The 15,539-nt window shown below is 43.2% G+C and overlaps 1 protein-coding gene across 3 annotated transcripts in view; it reads right to left on the bottom strand.

Moving 5' to 3' along the window:
- The window catches only part of LOC113576138 (SH3-domain kinase binding protein 1), a 38,262-nt gene extending 25,417 nt beyond the window's left edge, over positions 1 to 12,845 (bottom strand). For 2 of the 3 annotated variants that reach the window (XM_027008086.3, XM_081717978.1), the window contains exons 1-2: positions 12,549 to 12,845; positions 654 to 811 (exon numbers count right to left, since the gene is read on the bottom strand). In XM_027008086.3, the coding sequence (XP_026863887.2) occupies positions 654 to 811; positions 12,549 to 12,552 (162 nt within the window). In that variant the 5' untranslated portion in view covers positions 12,553 to 12,845. The remainder of the gene's footprint in view (positions 1 to 653; positions 812 to 12,548) is intronic. The other variant, XM_081717972.1, reaches the window with a different exon arrangement.
- Between the last annotated feature and the right edge of the window lie 2,694 nt (positions 12,846 to 15,539).

The raw sequence follows: 15,539 nt of genomic DNA, 5'->3' as shown, positions 1-15,539 counted from the left end.
CACAGTAAGTGTGCGAGGCAAATCCCGTCAAGCCGAAGCCGAAACCTGACACTACACAAACACCTAACGGCAATGGTGCTGTCGCGTGACTAACTGTTTGTGCATGTCTGGAAAACATGGGACAGCGAGAAATAGCAATGCTACAGATGAAGTGAGCGCAAAAATATCAGAGCCAATATTTGAAAGATACATTTTTGCCATTTTTCATCACAGTCTGTAGCATTGTTAATGGTAATAAATCAAAAAGAGGCATCTTTCCTTTAACTTTAAAGCCTGATTTATCATCTGACAATCAAAAACCCTGTAACAAGCAGAATACACCGATCACAAAGTAAAATGAAAGTAATATGCAAAACTCTATGTGACTTTCTCTCACTCATGAAACAAAAACACAGACACACACGTGCTGACACCAACACTTGCAAGCCCACTAAACTGACAGAGCATCCTGTTCGTACCAGTGCTCTGCATTCTGCAACACTGCAACAAGTCAACCAAGCATGGTCCGACAGTCACCATTCACAGTCCCCTGCAGAGAAAAAACTGTCACCTCACCAAGCACATATACTGGAAGCCAGGTTTTGGGACTCAGGCCACCATTGTCCAGGGAGAGAGAGACGTGAGAACAGCATGCGCGAGAGAGGCCAGCTCACCCTGACGAAGTTGTCTGGGAACAGGCCCCTGCGGCCGGCCACCTCGCCCTCCCACCAGCCCCCTTCATCTTTCCTGATGTTGCTGATGATGTCGCCGACGGCGATGGTCAACTCGTCATCGTGCTGGGCCTGGTAGTCAAACTCCACAACGGCCTCCACTGCGAACGACAGCGAGAGAGAGAGAGAGAGAGAGAGAGAGAGAGAGAGAGAGGGAAGGAGGGAGGGAAGACAACAGATTGAAGTTGTCCTTGAAGCTGTGTGAGCGAGGGGAGCCAGGAAGAAGCCCGTGTTTTCACTTCTGCAGAGCATCCTCTGGGAAACATGCATGAGCTGAGGGAGAGAGCTGCACGGAGCACCTGCGGAACGGCTCCCAGCCGCCAGGGCCTTCATGCAAGCTGCTTCAGAGGGCCCGTTTGCCAGCTTACCAAACGCGAAACCATTAGGAAGCAAGACGCATGGGAATGATCCATGGAGTTAGGACGAGCTGTAAGGAGGAATACGGTGTATTCATGATGGTGCTCACCGCGGCAGTCTGAACTGAAATGTGCTGAGGGCCCTTCTGTAAATGTCAAAGCCTCTTTCTCTCTCTCTGTGGTCTCAAAAACAACACCCAGTTTTTCTGATTCACCCTGTTTTTTTCTTCTCAAAGTTAAACAAGCATAGAGACTATCACAGGCAAGATTATCAGGCAGGTTTCATTTATGAGTCCAGAAAGAGAACCAGACACCGGGTTTCTAGGCTGTCACTAGGCATTCTTGGGTCTTAGGACATAACCCCTGAGCGGGGTCCGCAGGCCTAGGGGTGAGGAGGAGGGGTAACCATGGGAACGGTAGGATGATTCAAGGATGAGCTGATGTATGTGGTCTTGATGCGGTCATGCGTCATGAGTGGGGCCCCATCTGAGACCACCGGATCGCACCCACTCATGTTTCCAGCATGCACACACACATACACAAACACACACACAAACACACACAAACACACACACAAATAAACAGCATGCATTCAGCATATTTCCCCTGCAGCATGATTCTTTTGGCTGACACATGGCCCTTCTACAGCATGTCAGGTCAGAACGAGAGCATGAAACAGCTGTATGATGTAAATGTCTGCTTTAAGATCTGATTAGCATAATGGTGTAGCATAAAGGTGTAGCGAGGGATGTTCTTTAGATTTACCTCACACACACACACACACACACACACACACACCCCTATCCTTTAACATTTTTCCTTCATTCTGGGTTTCATTTCGTCATTTGTTCAAAGGTCTTGAGTAAAACTTATTACACTGTTCTACACATCATCCCTAACGCAGCACAGCCCTGCCTCTGAAGAGATGATCTAATTCACTCAGTCATGTGTGATGGTTTTTCTCTTCCAGAGCCTCCTGTTCACACAGATGCACTCGAGATGTGTGGAACTCTCTCATCTGGAGGTTTCTGGAATGAGGTGGGCTGAGACGAGACATTGACGAGGCCCATGTCTAAACTCTGAGTGCCGGCAATCATAACAAAACACACACCTCCTTCACACAAACTCCAACACTCCTAAACATCCCGCCACAAGGAGGGTACTGCTTGAGTGCACAATCACATGCACACTCGTGTGCACACTCACAAAGCTGGATTAGAGTAAATTGTGCTGTGTAGAACAGCTGCCATGTTTATAGTGAGCCATCTTTGAAAACACACACACCACGTATGCGCACACACACAGACACACACCAACTATAAAACACCTACAAGCCCTCAGGCAAAGCAGTAATATGCATACAGAGAGCAGTGCTACATTGCAGTGTGTCCCAAAGCCTTCACCAAGGCCTTGATCAATCCAGCTGCTTAAAGTACTACAACTCAGTGTCTGCCTGACACACGTTACAGGGGAGACCTGTTTCTCAAGAAAGTGACCTGGAGCTTGAAACATAGGAGACTGTGTGTACATGATAGGATATGTTTATGAGATCATAATATGGCCCAAATTATTATATTGTGATCATATTGGCACACATGGTGAAAAGCTCTGCAATATATAAAAATGCATTGGTAAACCCTCCATGTAGTATGGGGAAAGATTCCCTGCATTATTCTGAACATATCTGTGTTTGTGGGATTATGTAAATGCTGTGATACAAGGCACTTGCCTGCATCTGAGACTGACCAGGATGCTCACAGCACAATCAACAATTTTGGGATTTGTTAAAGAGCTAATTTGCATATCGCAACCTGTGGTGATATCACTGCAACATCCAATACTGTGATAATGATTAACAATTGATATTTTGACAACAGTTATACAACATGTGCCCATGTTCCTTTCCTGTTTATATAGCTCTCTCTCTCTCTCTCTCTCTCCCTCCCTCCCTCCTTTTCCAGCTGCTAGAGCTTTAGATTAAAGAGAAAAATGTGACATGAAGAACAGCTGCCATGTTTATAATGAGCCATCTTTGAAAATACACACACACGCACATCTGCGTATATATGCGCGCATACACACACACACACACACACACACACACACACACACACACACACACACACTCACACACACACACACACACACACACACACACACACTCACACTCACACTCACACACACACACACACACACACACAAATGGAATTCTTATTCAGTCTGGTCCTTCCACTCCCACACAGTTTTATTTTTCTGACTGCTTCTGGCAGGCTCTATTTCTTCATGACCTCTCCTTTATCTTTCCATCACTGTGTACAAAAACCACAGCCGCTAACCAACACAGCCACTAGACAACCAGCCACTAGACAACCAGCCACTAGACAACACAAAATAGCCACTGGACAACCAGCCATTAGAGACCAGCCACTAGACAACCAGCCATTAGACAACACAAAATAGCCACTAGACACCAGCCACTAGACAACCAGCCATTAGACACCAGCCACTAGACAACCAGCCACTAGACAACCAGCCACTAGACAACACAAAATAGCCACTGGACAACCAGCCATTAGACAACCAGCCATTAGACACCAGCCACTAGACACCAGCCACTAGACAACCAGCCATTAGTTAACACAAAGTAGCCACTAGACACCAGCCACTAGACAACCAGCCACTAGACACCAGCCACTAGACAACCATCCATTAGACAACCAGGCACTAGACACCAGCCATTAGACAACACAAAATAGCCACTAGACAACCAGCCATTAGACAACACAAAATAGCCACTAGACAACCAGCCATTAGACAACACAAAATAGCCACTAGACAACCAGCCACTAGACAACCAGCCATTAGACAACCAGCCACTAGACAACCAGCCACTAGACAACCAGCCATTAGACAACACAAAATAGCCACTAGACAACCAGCCTTTAGACAACCAGCCATTAGACAACACAAAATAGCCACTGGACAACCAGCCATTAGACAACACAAAATAGCCACTAGACAACCAGCCATTAGACAACACAAAATAGCCACTAGACAACCAGCCATTAGACAACACAAAATAGCCACTAGACAACCAGCCATTAGACAACACAAAATAGCCACTAGACAACCAGCCATTAGACAACACAAAATAGCCACTAGACACCAGCCATTAGCCACCAGCCACTATACAACCAGCCATTAGCCACCAACCACTATGCAACCAGCCATTAGCCACCAGCCACTATGCAACCAGCCGTTAGCCACCAGCCACTATACAACCAGCCACTATACAACCAGCCACTATACAACCAGCCATTAGCCACCAGCCACTAGACAACCAGCCATTAGCCACCAGCCACTAGACAACCAGCCATTAGCCACCAGCCATTATACAACCAGCCATTAGACACCAGCCACTAGACAACACAAAATAACCACTAGACAACCAGCCATTAGACAACACAAAATAGCCACTAGACAACTAGCCATTAGCCACCAGCCACTATACAACCAGCCATTAGCCACCAGCCACTATACAACCAGCCATTAGACACCAGCCACTAGACAACACAAAATAGCCACTAGACAACACAAAATAGCCACTAGACAACCAGCCACTAGACAACACAAAATAGCCACTAGACAACCAGCGATTAGACAACACAAAATAGCCACTAGACAACCAGCCACTAGACACCCAGCCATTAGACAACACAAAATAGCCACTGGACAACCAGCCATTAGACAACACAAAATAGCCACTGAACACCCAGCCATTAGACAACACAAAATAGCCACTGGACACCCAGCCATTAGACAACACAAAATAGCCACTGGACACCCAGCCATTAGACAAAACAAAATAGCCACTGGACACCCAGCCATTAGACAAAACAAAATAGCCACTAGACACCCAGCCATTAGACAACACAAAATAGCCACTGGACACCCAGCCATTAGACAAAACAAAATAGCCACTGGACACCCAGCCATTAGACAAAACAAAATAGCCACTAGACACCCAGCCATTAGACAAAACAAAATAGCCACTAGACACCCAGCCATTAGACAACACAAAATAGCCACTAGACACCCAGCCATTAGACGACACCCAGCCATTAGACAACACAAAATAGCCACTAGACACCCAGCCATTAGACAACACAAAATAGCCACTAGACACCCAGCCATTAGACAACACAAAATAGCCACTAGACACCCAGCCATTAGACAACACAAAATAGCCACTAGACACCCAGCCATTAGACAACACAAAATAGCCACTAGACACCCAGCCATTAGACAAAACAAAATAGCCACTAGACACCCAGCCATTAGACAAAACAAAATAGCCACTAGACACCCAGCCATTAGACAACACAAAATAGCCACTGAACACCCAGCCATTAGACAACACAAAATAGCCACTAGACACCAGCCACTAGACAACACAAAATAGCCACTAGGCACCCAGCCATTAGACAAAACAAAATAGCCACTAGACACCCAGCCATTAGACAAAACAAAATAGCCACTAGACACCCAGCCATTAGACAAAACAAAATAGCCACTAGGCACCCAGCCATTAGACAACACAAAATAGCCACTAGACACCCAGCCATTAGACAACACAAAATAGCCACTAGACACCCAGCCATTGGACAACACAAAATAGCCACTAGGCACCCAGCCATTAGACAACACAAAATAGCCACTAGACACCCAGCCATTGGACAACACAAAATAGCCACTAGGCACCCAGCCATTAGACAAAACAAAATAGCCACTAGGCACCCAGCCATCAGACAACACAAAATAGCCACTAGACAGCAGACACTAGACAACCAGACAACCAGACACAAGACAACCAGACACAAGACATTAGACACCAGACACTACACATCTCTATCTCCACTTCCTTCTCTTTTCTCTTTATCTCTCCATCTTTTATGAACACTAACATATTTGTTATCTTAAGAATGCAGTTTTTGCTGTTACATTATTTAGCTCAAATTTAGCGCCAATGCTTGCATATCTGCTTAACACTGCATGTCTTTGTCTGTGTTTGTGTGCGTGTGTGTCTGTCTGTCTGTCTGTGTGCGCGTGTAATGTGTCGATCATTGCAGTGTAGTGTAGTACCATCTCCAATCATTGATGCTGTCTATTAATAAACACCTCCAGGCTTAATTAACCACAGTTTTTACGCCGATACATGTAGAGCCACTTGGACTGTGTCAGAGCTGTCCTGTACTGGAGCTTCCATATGGACCCACTCCAATATATGTCCCGGGCAGCACAGCCGGAAGGAAATCTTACTACCAGAGCTCACACATCTGTTTCTCTCTCTCTGACTCAGTGCCCTAGTGTATCCTACCCTCCTGTTCTCTCCATACATTCTCTACACCTCACACTAAGCCTGCATGCTAAAATGGCGGAAGTGCGATGATAATGCACCAGGTCTTTTCAGTGTTGCTAAAGGTCTTGTTATGGGCACAAAAGGGAAGTGTTGTTTCCCTCTAGAAAATTCCTTCTGTTTAGCCCTGATTACATGAGCCCAAAACTGATGAAGCTAAATATAAGAAAGTTATCAATGCAGCAAGCACCACCTCTCTGCCCTTCAAAAGAGAAGTAGGTGCTGAACCATCAGTGTAGAAGCTAGACTGAGGACACACACACACACACACGAAAACATCTCTACTAGAAAAGAATGAGGAAAGGAATGCCGCAAACCACTCGTTAAATATAGCACAAAAACAAACTAGACATTCTAAACTGCATGAAAGGCAGACTCAATCAGTCCTGACAGGCTGCTGTGATATGATATAACAGATTCCGTCATGGGCCCACTACATTCAGAACGAGGCCGAGAGCAAGCGCTTCACACTGACCCATTTCTCCATGGCAGTCATGCAGAGAGAGTAGCAGAACAGGCCCTTAGCCTCAGCAGTGCGCTATACTGCAGCTGCACCAACAAAAGGGGTCTCTTCACTTTCAGGCAGAGCTTCAGTGAACTCACTTGTCGAGATGAGCGGGTCACGGCACCATTAGCATGCATATTAATGAGCCAGCTGATTGAGCGTAGAGCAAGACAAACCACCTGGTCATTCGACCGTACACTGCCAGACAGGTCCTGCCTATTGGTATGGCAAAAAACGCCAGTTGGTCTTGTCACCACGTGGACCCCTGTATTACATAATTGGTCGCCGTGGAGACCGGAGAGTTTCTGTAACACCCCCACCCCAAGCCACATGCCTTGGCTTGAATCTCATCAAGCACTGAAACAAAAGCCAGCCTGTGTGCGGTGAGCAGAGAGCATGTCTGATTGGACCGAGCTGGCCACTCCTCAAAACTCCATAACAGGCTGGCGTTGACGCCAATCACGTGACCCGAACACTCCACTCGCAGCCAGACATCACTCCAGATGGTTGATATAGAACAAGTCACCTTGGCAGTGGAAACACAAGGTCAGTGTGGAGTATAAGGTCAGCGTGGAGTATAAGGTCAGCGTGGAGTACAGCCGGACGAGCCCGGAGCAGCCCCTTTGTGGGAGCAGTCCATGCAGAAAGCTTAAACCTGCGTGAAACCTCACGGCCATGCCGTGGATGAAAGCATGATGCCAGCTCAGCTCTCAGTCTCCTCACCGAGGGCGGAGGGAGATGTCATCACGAGCCGAGACATTTAAAGAAGTGTCTGTGCCCCCTCGCCGTGCAGCTCAGACGCTCCCTCTCGGGCACTCTTCCATACATGCCCACCCGCAGCTAGCAGCGCCATTAAGCAAGCAGGTAGCAGCTACGTTCCTGTCGGAAGGTCAAGCAGCTTCCGACTGGAATGTACTATCAGACTCATAGATAAGTCTGAACGATAATACTGATTTAGCATTTTGAGTCAATGAGTGCAAACCTGTTTATTTATGGCCATATGTTCTAAAAAACAAAACCAAAAACAAACAAAAAAAAGACTCATTCACACTGAACAGTGGCAAACGCCATCCGGAAGAGATGAGCGATTATCAAACCAAATGTTATGCAACGAGCCCTCCTGGGCTAGAGTGCTGGAGAAAGCCGGGCGAGGAGAGGCCCGAAGAGACAGCTGCTCACCATGTCACTCCCGCTCTGACACACCAGTAAACATTGATAGATGCATGTTTGCAAGGAGCTCATTTGTCTGATACCCATATTAGGCCATGTGGGTTGCAAAGCTTACAGAGGCTGTGAACTTACAGAGGCTGTGAACTGTGCATAGTTGAATGTAAACATGAAACTGTTGCAAGCCAAGCCCTAATTTAGCATACCTAATGATATTCAGCATTTTTTTTTCATCTTTGTGCAATGATGCATGAAATTACAAAATGAAGTGAATCCGTGGGCCTGACGCAAAACTCACACATACGAACAGATTTGTTCTGAAATCCCTCGTACAAGTGCTTTAGGATGCAATATTCTACAATGATCCCAGATTTAGTATTTGCTTTTAGTCATGTAAAGCTGTTCCCCTAAAACTCTGAGCTAATGGATTGTATCTGGGGCTATTTTACTAACCAATATGAAAATTAAACTTAATGTGTAATCATGTTGCAATTATTATCTTTGCCACTAGTGTTTAACTTCAACTTTAACCTTAGTTAACTTTAAATTTGCCATTCTCACATGGCAATCTAAACTACAAAAGTTGTTTTTCCTCTGATCTGCTAAGACTTTGCACATGGCCACATTTTGAATATATATAGTGACAAATTCATTCTAATTAATTACATTACACTTTACACTTACATTACAAATTAATTTACACCACTTCAGGGTTCATAATTATGATATGACAGGGAAACCTCCATTACGATCCGTGAGAATGCAACATCACCTTTTCACACATTTTCTCTGGTTTTGCCCTTCAGCTCCTTTCATTTGAGTCTTGTACTGTCTTCCTTTGGCAAGAAGGTTTGTTTGTTTTTGTTTTTTTAATTGTTTTCTTAAATTTCATATCAACCCATGTCTACGTATGTAAGAAGCACATCCCTTAAGTGATGGCGTTAAACCCTAGAGTAGAACTTATTTCCCATTCTTTGGCTTCGTTTGCGCTTAATCCCACGACTGATGTTGTTACATTATATGATTTCATTTACTGATCTCTGAAAGCAGGAAAGTTGCTCATTTTTACCCATAGGCCTAAATGGCATATTTCTGAATGGACCTCCCCGACACGTCATGCAGGGTGTTTAGCCTTATAATGCCTTTCTTGGGTATCAAATGTACTAATGCAGAATTGCCATGAACGCAAGCTCTTGTATGAAGAGAGCTATACCATGGTCATTTCTGACATATGTATGACAAATGTACGACATACTTAAGGTAAGAAAATGAAAACGTTCTTGTATGAGGGCCGGTATGCTAGTACTCCTACCTTAAAAGAGCTTCTTCAGAGCTTTTACAGGTGATAGTCTTGACAGTATAGCCTTGATACTGTCAGTATATTGTGCCACAAAGCTGAGTGCATATGTCTTAGTCTGGAGGAAGCACATTTCAAACACAACAAATTTTGCTCCAGCCAATCACAGAGGACTTACAAGACAGGGTCCTGTTTTTTTTCCCATCATGAAACCCATCAGCTAGATTTACTCCTCTCAGTTCTGCTGTAAATAGACACTGACTCCATCATCTTCCTATGGAACTCTTACAGGCTGCTGGAATCAAGACACTGGTTAAATAGTAACATGCACTGATACGACACCTGTCCTTTATTCAATCACAAAGCGTGCTTAAACATGGATTTTATATTTTTGTTCATTCTCAAATGGGCATGGTTTTAAAAAGACAGATATTAGGAATAAATACATATACTTAGAGGAAAGAATGCTGCCTTTTACAAAGAAATGTTTTGGTTAAAGCTATTTTAGAAAGACTCATAAAACATTGGAAGAATTCTCTCCAGAGTAAGAAGATTGTTGACAATTTTAGTAGGATTTTGTATGTTATCAGTAAATTCCTCATTCAATCCTGCAATAAAAAGTAATAACTGCCGGGCCCATACACAGATGTTTAGCATTATCTAGGTTATGTGTCATTATGCATATTTGCACTTCAATTTTAGAATAAACTGCTCTAATATAACATTTCTGCAAATTTTATGTCCATTACAAAAGAAAGTTTAAGCCATAGTGTGAATGCACTATGGCTCATATTTAGGAACACTATGACATACACCTATAGACTGCTCAGTAACAATGCCAAGTTTGATAATAGTAATGCATGGCAGTTGTAAAACTATATTTACTCAATAAATTTGTAATTTGGTTATATGTACTTCTGGAATGAATGTGCAGGTACCATATTACAAACTTAGAATTTTCTAGAATTGTGTTCTGCTCTTTTTCCAAAAAAAGTATCAAGGCCACAGTGAAATAGGCTGCCACGCTGAGCCTTACATGAATTTATCAAAATGCCTGTTGCGCTGACAAGCGTGTATGTGAATGCACTATGGCTCCTATCTGGGAATACTATAGCTGCACATACACACAACTTCACGATTGCTCCCCTTTCAGTCACAGCTAAGATCCAGTCTATTTCAGTAAAATGTCAGCTCTATAAGCAGAATAAAAAGCTTGGGTTTTTCAAGGGCAGGATTGGAGAAGCGTGGTTACAACCAAAACATAAACGTTTCTTGAAACGGAGGGCTATTTCACGCAAAAATGCAACCACTCATTTCTGACTGCTTCCCTCACCAGGAGTGTGAAATAACAGTCATGTCTCTAGACAGCCATGACACAGCGGCAGCGGGGAAAGCCCATGTTGTTGGGCCTGCAAATATAAAGGAAGCTTTAATTGACATATTAACCGCAGCAAAGCAGCGATACTGTATTGGTCAAGTACGATTCAAAGGTGCAAAAATATTGAGAACATGTTTGAGGGTCAAGCCCACTAATGGCTAAAATGCAACAGCCACAACCAAAGCAGAAAGAAAAAAACAGCTAAAAAAGGAAGTCCTGTAACATGACATCACCATCTGTGTCAGTTAAGACATCCAGGGGTCAGCATAAGCCTCTCACATGCACTGTTCATGTTTAGGAGAGCACTACCTTCTGTGACACAAAGCTTTTGGGGAACTGGTGCATGCTGGGAACTTAGGTGTGGGGATCTCTTGAGAGGAGCATGACTGCACGCAGAGAGGAAAAAAAACAACAACTTTTTTTGCAAATTCGACCAGACACATCAGCGACTCGCACCATGACAGGCCACACAGTTTGCACGTTGGATCGACTCTTTGAACCTTTCTGATATGCTATTAATTCTGAGCAGTGCAGCACACAGGAAATGCATATATTTTTCACTCACTCTAAAGTTTCCTCTCTAAAGAGGAAAAAACAGACCTCAGGGTAAACATCAGGAACTGACTTCCAGACTGCATGAGGTGTGCTTGTGCTTTTCAACCTGTTTTCAGTTTCCCTGCACTGAGCTGCAACTGAGTTTGTCTCCTTTACTTGCATGCGTCCAATGAGTGGACTGTCTCTTATGCCACGTTCACAGTTAGGCAGACAGCCCTGGGTACACAAACACTCTGCAGAACTTAAGAGGATTGTGTTTCTAATTCCCTTACATACTCACCATTACGGTAGATTGTTATGGTACGTGTTCCTAATTCTCACCTCCTCTCAGGTAAGACTCACAATAACATTACTAGCCACTCAGTAAATAAGACTGAGGTAGCTTTAGATCATCTTGACTCATGACCCTCATCCATTAACATTGCTCTTGTTATACAAAGGTATACAAAAAGTGCATCAGAAGACTATCGATTTTAACTCAAACAACAAATAATAAAGTGCCTTGAATTGTTCTAACATAGTTACATTAGACAGTTATACTAGTACACGAGACATTTAAACCAGTGCTGCCCTGGCCTTTGTTGATACTGAATAGCTACTGCAACTGTTACTTCAGGTAGGCCTATCAGTTTGCGCACCATAACGCACCATACACCATCTGTGCAGAAAAGGATAACTGGAAGGCATCCGCTACTATCCTAACCATACACTGCAGAAGAGCAAAGGTGTAAGTTATAAGCTAAGGTCTAATTACGAGATAATAAGTAATTCTCCTTCCACCACATCCTCTTGAAACAATGTAGCAGTGGATACACATAACGGCCAGCTGGATGAACCTTCAGTGGGAAAAGAAATTCAGTTGGAATCTGCGCCCAGTTAACTCTTTCAGATCTTTCAGAAGGCAAACGGGAAAATGTAAACGTGACCACATATTTAATCAGTCACAATCAACTTCAGATATAGTTTGATAGCGATTAAGTTTTAGGACGCTTTGTTAAAGCACTACTAAGTCTTGTGATAAATAAATAGATACGGAATAATGGGACGGAGACTAAACAGGAGCACAACGCAGCTTTTCAGTTGTTCCGTTCTATAAGCAAGCGGATCCCTTATAAGATTTATCCTGTTTATAGCATCCTCCTCAGAACATGTTGTTGTACTTACCCATTTATAAACTTGTTCACGAAGCGTCTTCCTCCAGGAGACTGATATTTGCAATGGAGTAGAAAAAGGCAGAATATCCTCTACTTTCTGGAGATTAAACGCTACGACCCAGCCCCAAGTCGCTAAAATGAGGAATACTGCTGTAAACGAATTGCTAGGCAGGCGGAGCACGGCTTGTAACCATATTCCTCACGTAGTTTTCTTGCACTCCGAGATAACATGGGATAGGGCAACAATGCAAAGCGGAGATGATGTGGACGCTGCCCCGCTGCAATCTCCAATGTACCGCTCGCCTCCCTCGCGCTGTTTCCACCCACCTTGGTCGCCGAGCAAACATTCTCGCGAGAGAACGTGTAGCTAGAGCGCTTATTAATTACACACCAATCGCATTAAGGAGCATAACTCCTATACCTAGAAACCTGTTTTATTAAGTCTGATAATGATTTTCTTACTGAATGTTTAATGGTTCGTTATGAAGTATGATTATAACTTGTCTGCTTATAAAAACTTCCGCTGACTTGCATTCAGTACAACGTTGAATGATGTAAACATGGTTTTTGCCTACGTTGCAGAGGCTTCTGTATTAATGTTAACATACCATAAAAGAATAATAAAAATAAAACTGTGGGATCGCTATGTGGTTGTATTTATCTATTTTTGATGCGTGGCAACTGATTCGAAACCATTTAGATTAGTATATAGATACTAGATAGCTTAGTGCTACCTGGAAAACCGTATGGCTTTCCGGAGCGGTTTTTTCGGAAGCTCTCTGCTGCCCCTATATGGTCATGCGGCGACATAATCACCGTCACATGTCTACATGGGCCAACCTCGCAAACTCATTAATCATTCTGCATTGTATTATATAGGGGAATTCTCATCGTTTTTCTGTATTGGAGGCGTTTTTGATGTGTCCCTATTGCGTTTTGATTAACAACCCCCGCTCCTGTGAGCTTAAGTCTGAGGTGAGGTTTATGCTACTAATGCTGAAGGGACTATCACACACACACACACACACACACACACACACACACACACACACACACACACATATACACACACACACACACAGGGAATGTGCTTTGAACAGCAGAAGCTGGGTACAATGGGGAATAAATCACATGATGTGGGGAGGGGTCAGGGTGACAAAAAAAAAAAGAAGCAAGAGCTAAAGCCATGTAGACAAAATGAAATGTAAGTGAAAAGAGAGGAGAGAGAGATGATGGCAATGGAGAGTGTCACTGTAGTAGGGTGGTAACATATGTGAAGAAACAATAGATTTAAACAGTATAGTTTTGATCTGTGTGCTCTCCCTAAGTTGTACCCATTAGGGCCTCTTCATGTAAACCCCCATGTGAGCAATGCAATCAAAACAATACTTGGCTCCATCCAAAACAGCACAGTATGTGTCAACAGTGTACCACTAACCTCACAAAGGTCACACCCCATATGCAGCATACTGATTATGTGCTTTCCAAAAGTTGGCCAATTTATTTCTTCATGTACTATCAGTACTTACGCATAAAAGTCCATGGAGACATGAAAGCGCTATACAAGGGTGTCTGCTAAATGTTGCGAGTGCAAGTCACTACATACTGCATTTATAGCATGTCATATGTATTTGGTGTTGGAGGCATACTGCCATACTGTTATACAGACTGCAATTACCTGCATATGGACCTGCTAACTGTGGTTAGAAAACCTTATTCAACGTTTTGCCTGACAGTGTGGGGTCATGTAGTAAATCATTTAGTGTGAAGTTAGTTGGGAGGGACATGTGCTGTTCTTTAGATTGTTCATGTTGTAGTAGTGGTGCATCTGTTCATCAATCGCTAATAGTGTTATATAGTTTAGGGTTTCCCCAGAAAAAGGCAGCATCCTGATGGTGATTTCACTATGTGGACTGTGTAAGATGTGTAAGAATGTAATCAACACTGCTAAAAGACTGGAAAGCTGGACACAGGGTTCCTCGTGAATGTCTTTAACTGTATTGTTGACTTTACCACTCCACTGAACTGACATATTTACCTTTGGTAATAGGGGAAATATTTTACATACAATTTAATTCTAATGGCTTATACAATGGAACAGAAGTCAAATCAGTGGCTATTGTGAACAGTGAATTTTTCAGTCTTTTGATTTGGACCTTAAAAGTGCGCTCAGGTTATAAAGTGTCATTGATTCCTATCTTTAAGTTTAAAAAGCAAGGAAACTCGTTTCAGGTACAGATTCTTTCATGTCTGCTTATTTGACCAAAATGTGTTGTCTTTGCTCCACCAGAGGGCAGTGTTTATTCAATGTTATTAATCACCTCACTGGAAATAAGCAAATGGTTTGCTCTCAATGGTGGGTCGGGGAAAGGGATGTTTAACATAACAACGAAATGGCTACTCAATAAAAGGAAATATTAAGAATAGTCTTGGGATGTATAGACGCTGATTTGTTCCCTTACTAACTTTTCCCCCCTTTAGGTGGAACTAATCGAACGTCGTAGATGATTTCAACATCGTGCCCTTGGGCCTCACCATGGCAACAAATAGATTTGTTTTGTACTTGATTTTCCCAGAATGTGTTTAGGAACAGTTTTCACAGAATGGTATAGTTATTGTCTATCCCATTGCAGTACTCACTGTACAAATAATATCTACTATATGGACGGCACTCTGGGTACGACTAGACTACATTAAACTATTTATTCGTTGACTTAGTGGGCCGCAATGACGAATCATGAACAAAAACATTTCGACTGTCATAGCAAGCGTGTGAATCTGTACATTTTAATTTTCACACAAAAATCCTTTGCATTTGCTAATGTCAGCGTCACAGTCCGGGGACAAAATAAGAGTTAAATGAAGGTTAAGGCCTTAAATGGCTTGAATCGGGTAACTTATTTATATACGCGTGCGACTTTTAAAGCTTCTTAAAACACGTAAATAATTCAATTTTAATAGCTCATCCTCATTAACATTAACTCTACAAAACACGTGTGTT

The sequence above is a fragment of the Electrophorus electricus genome, chromosome 1, assembly GCF_041902795.1.
Source record: "Electrophorus electricus isolate QZ-2024a chromosome 1, ASM4190279v1, whole genome shotgun sequence".
NCBI lineage: Eukaryota > Metazoa > Chordata > Actinopteri > Gymnotiformes > Gymnotidae > Electrophorus > Electrophorus electricus.
The sequence above is the reverse complement of the archived record's forward strand: the minus strand, read 5'-3'. Positions and strand labels throughout refer to the sequence as shown.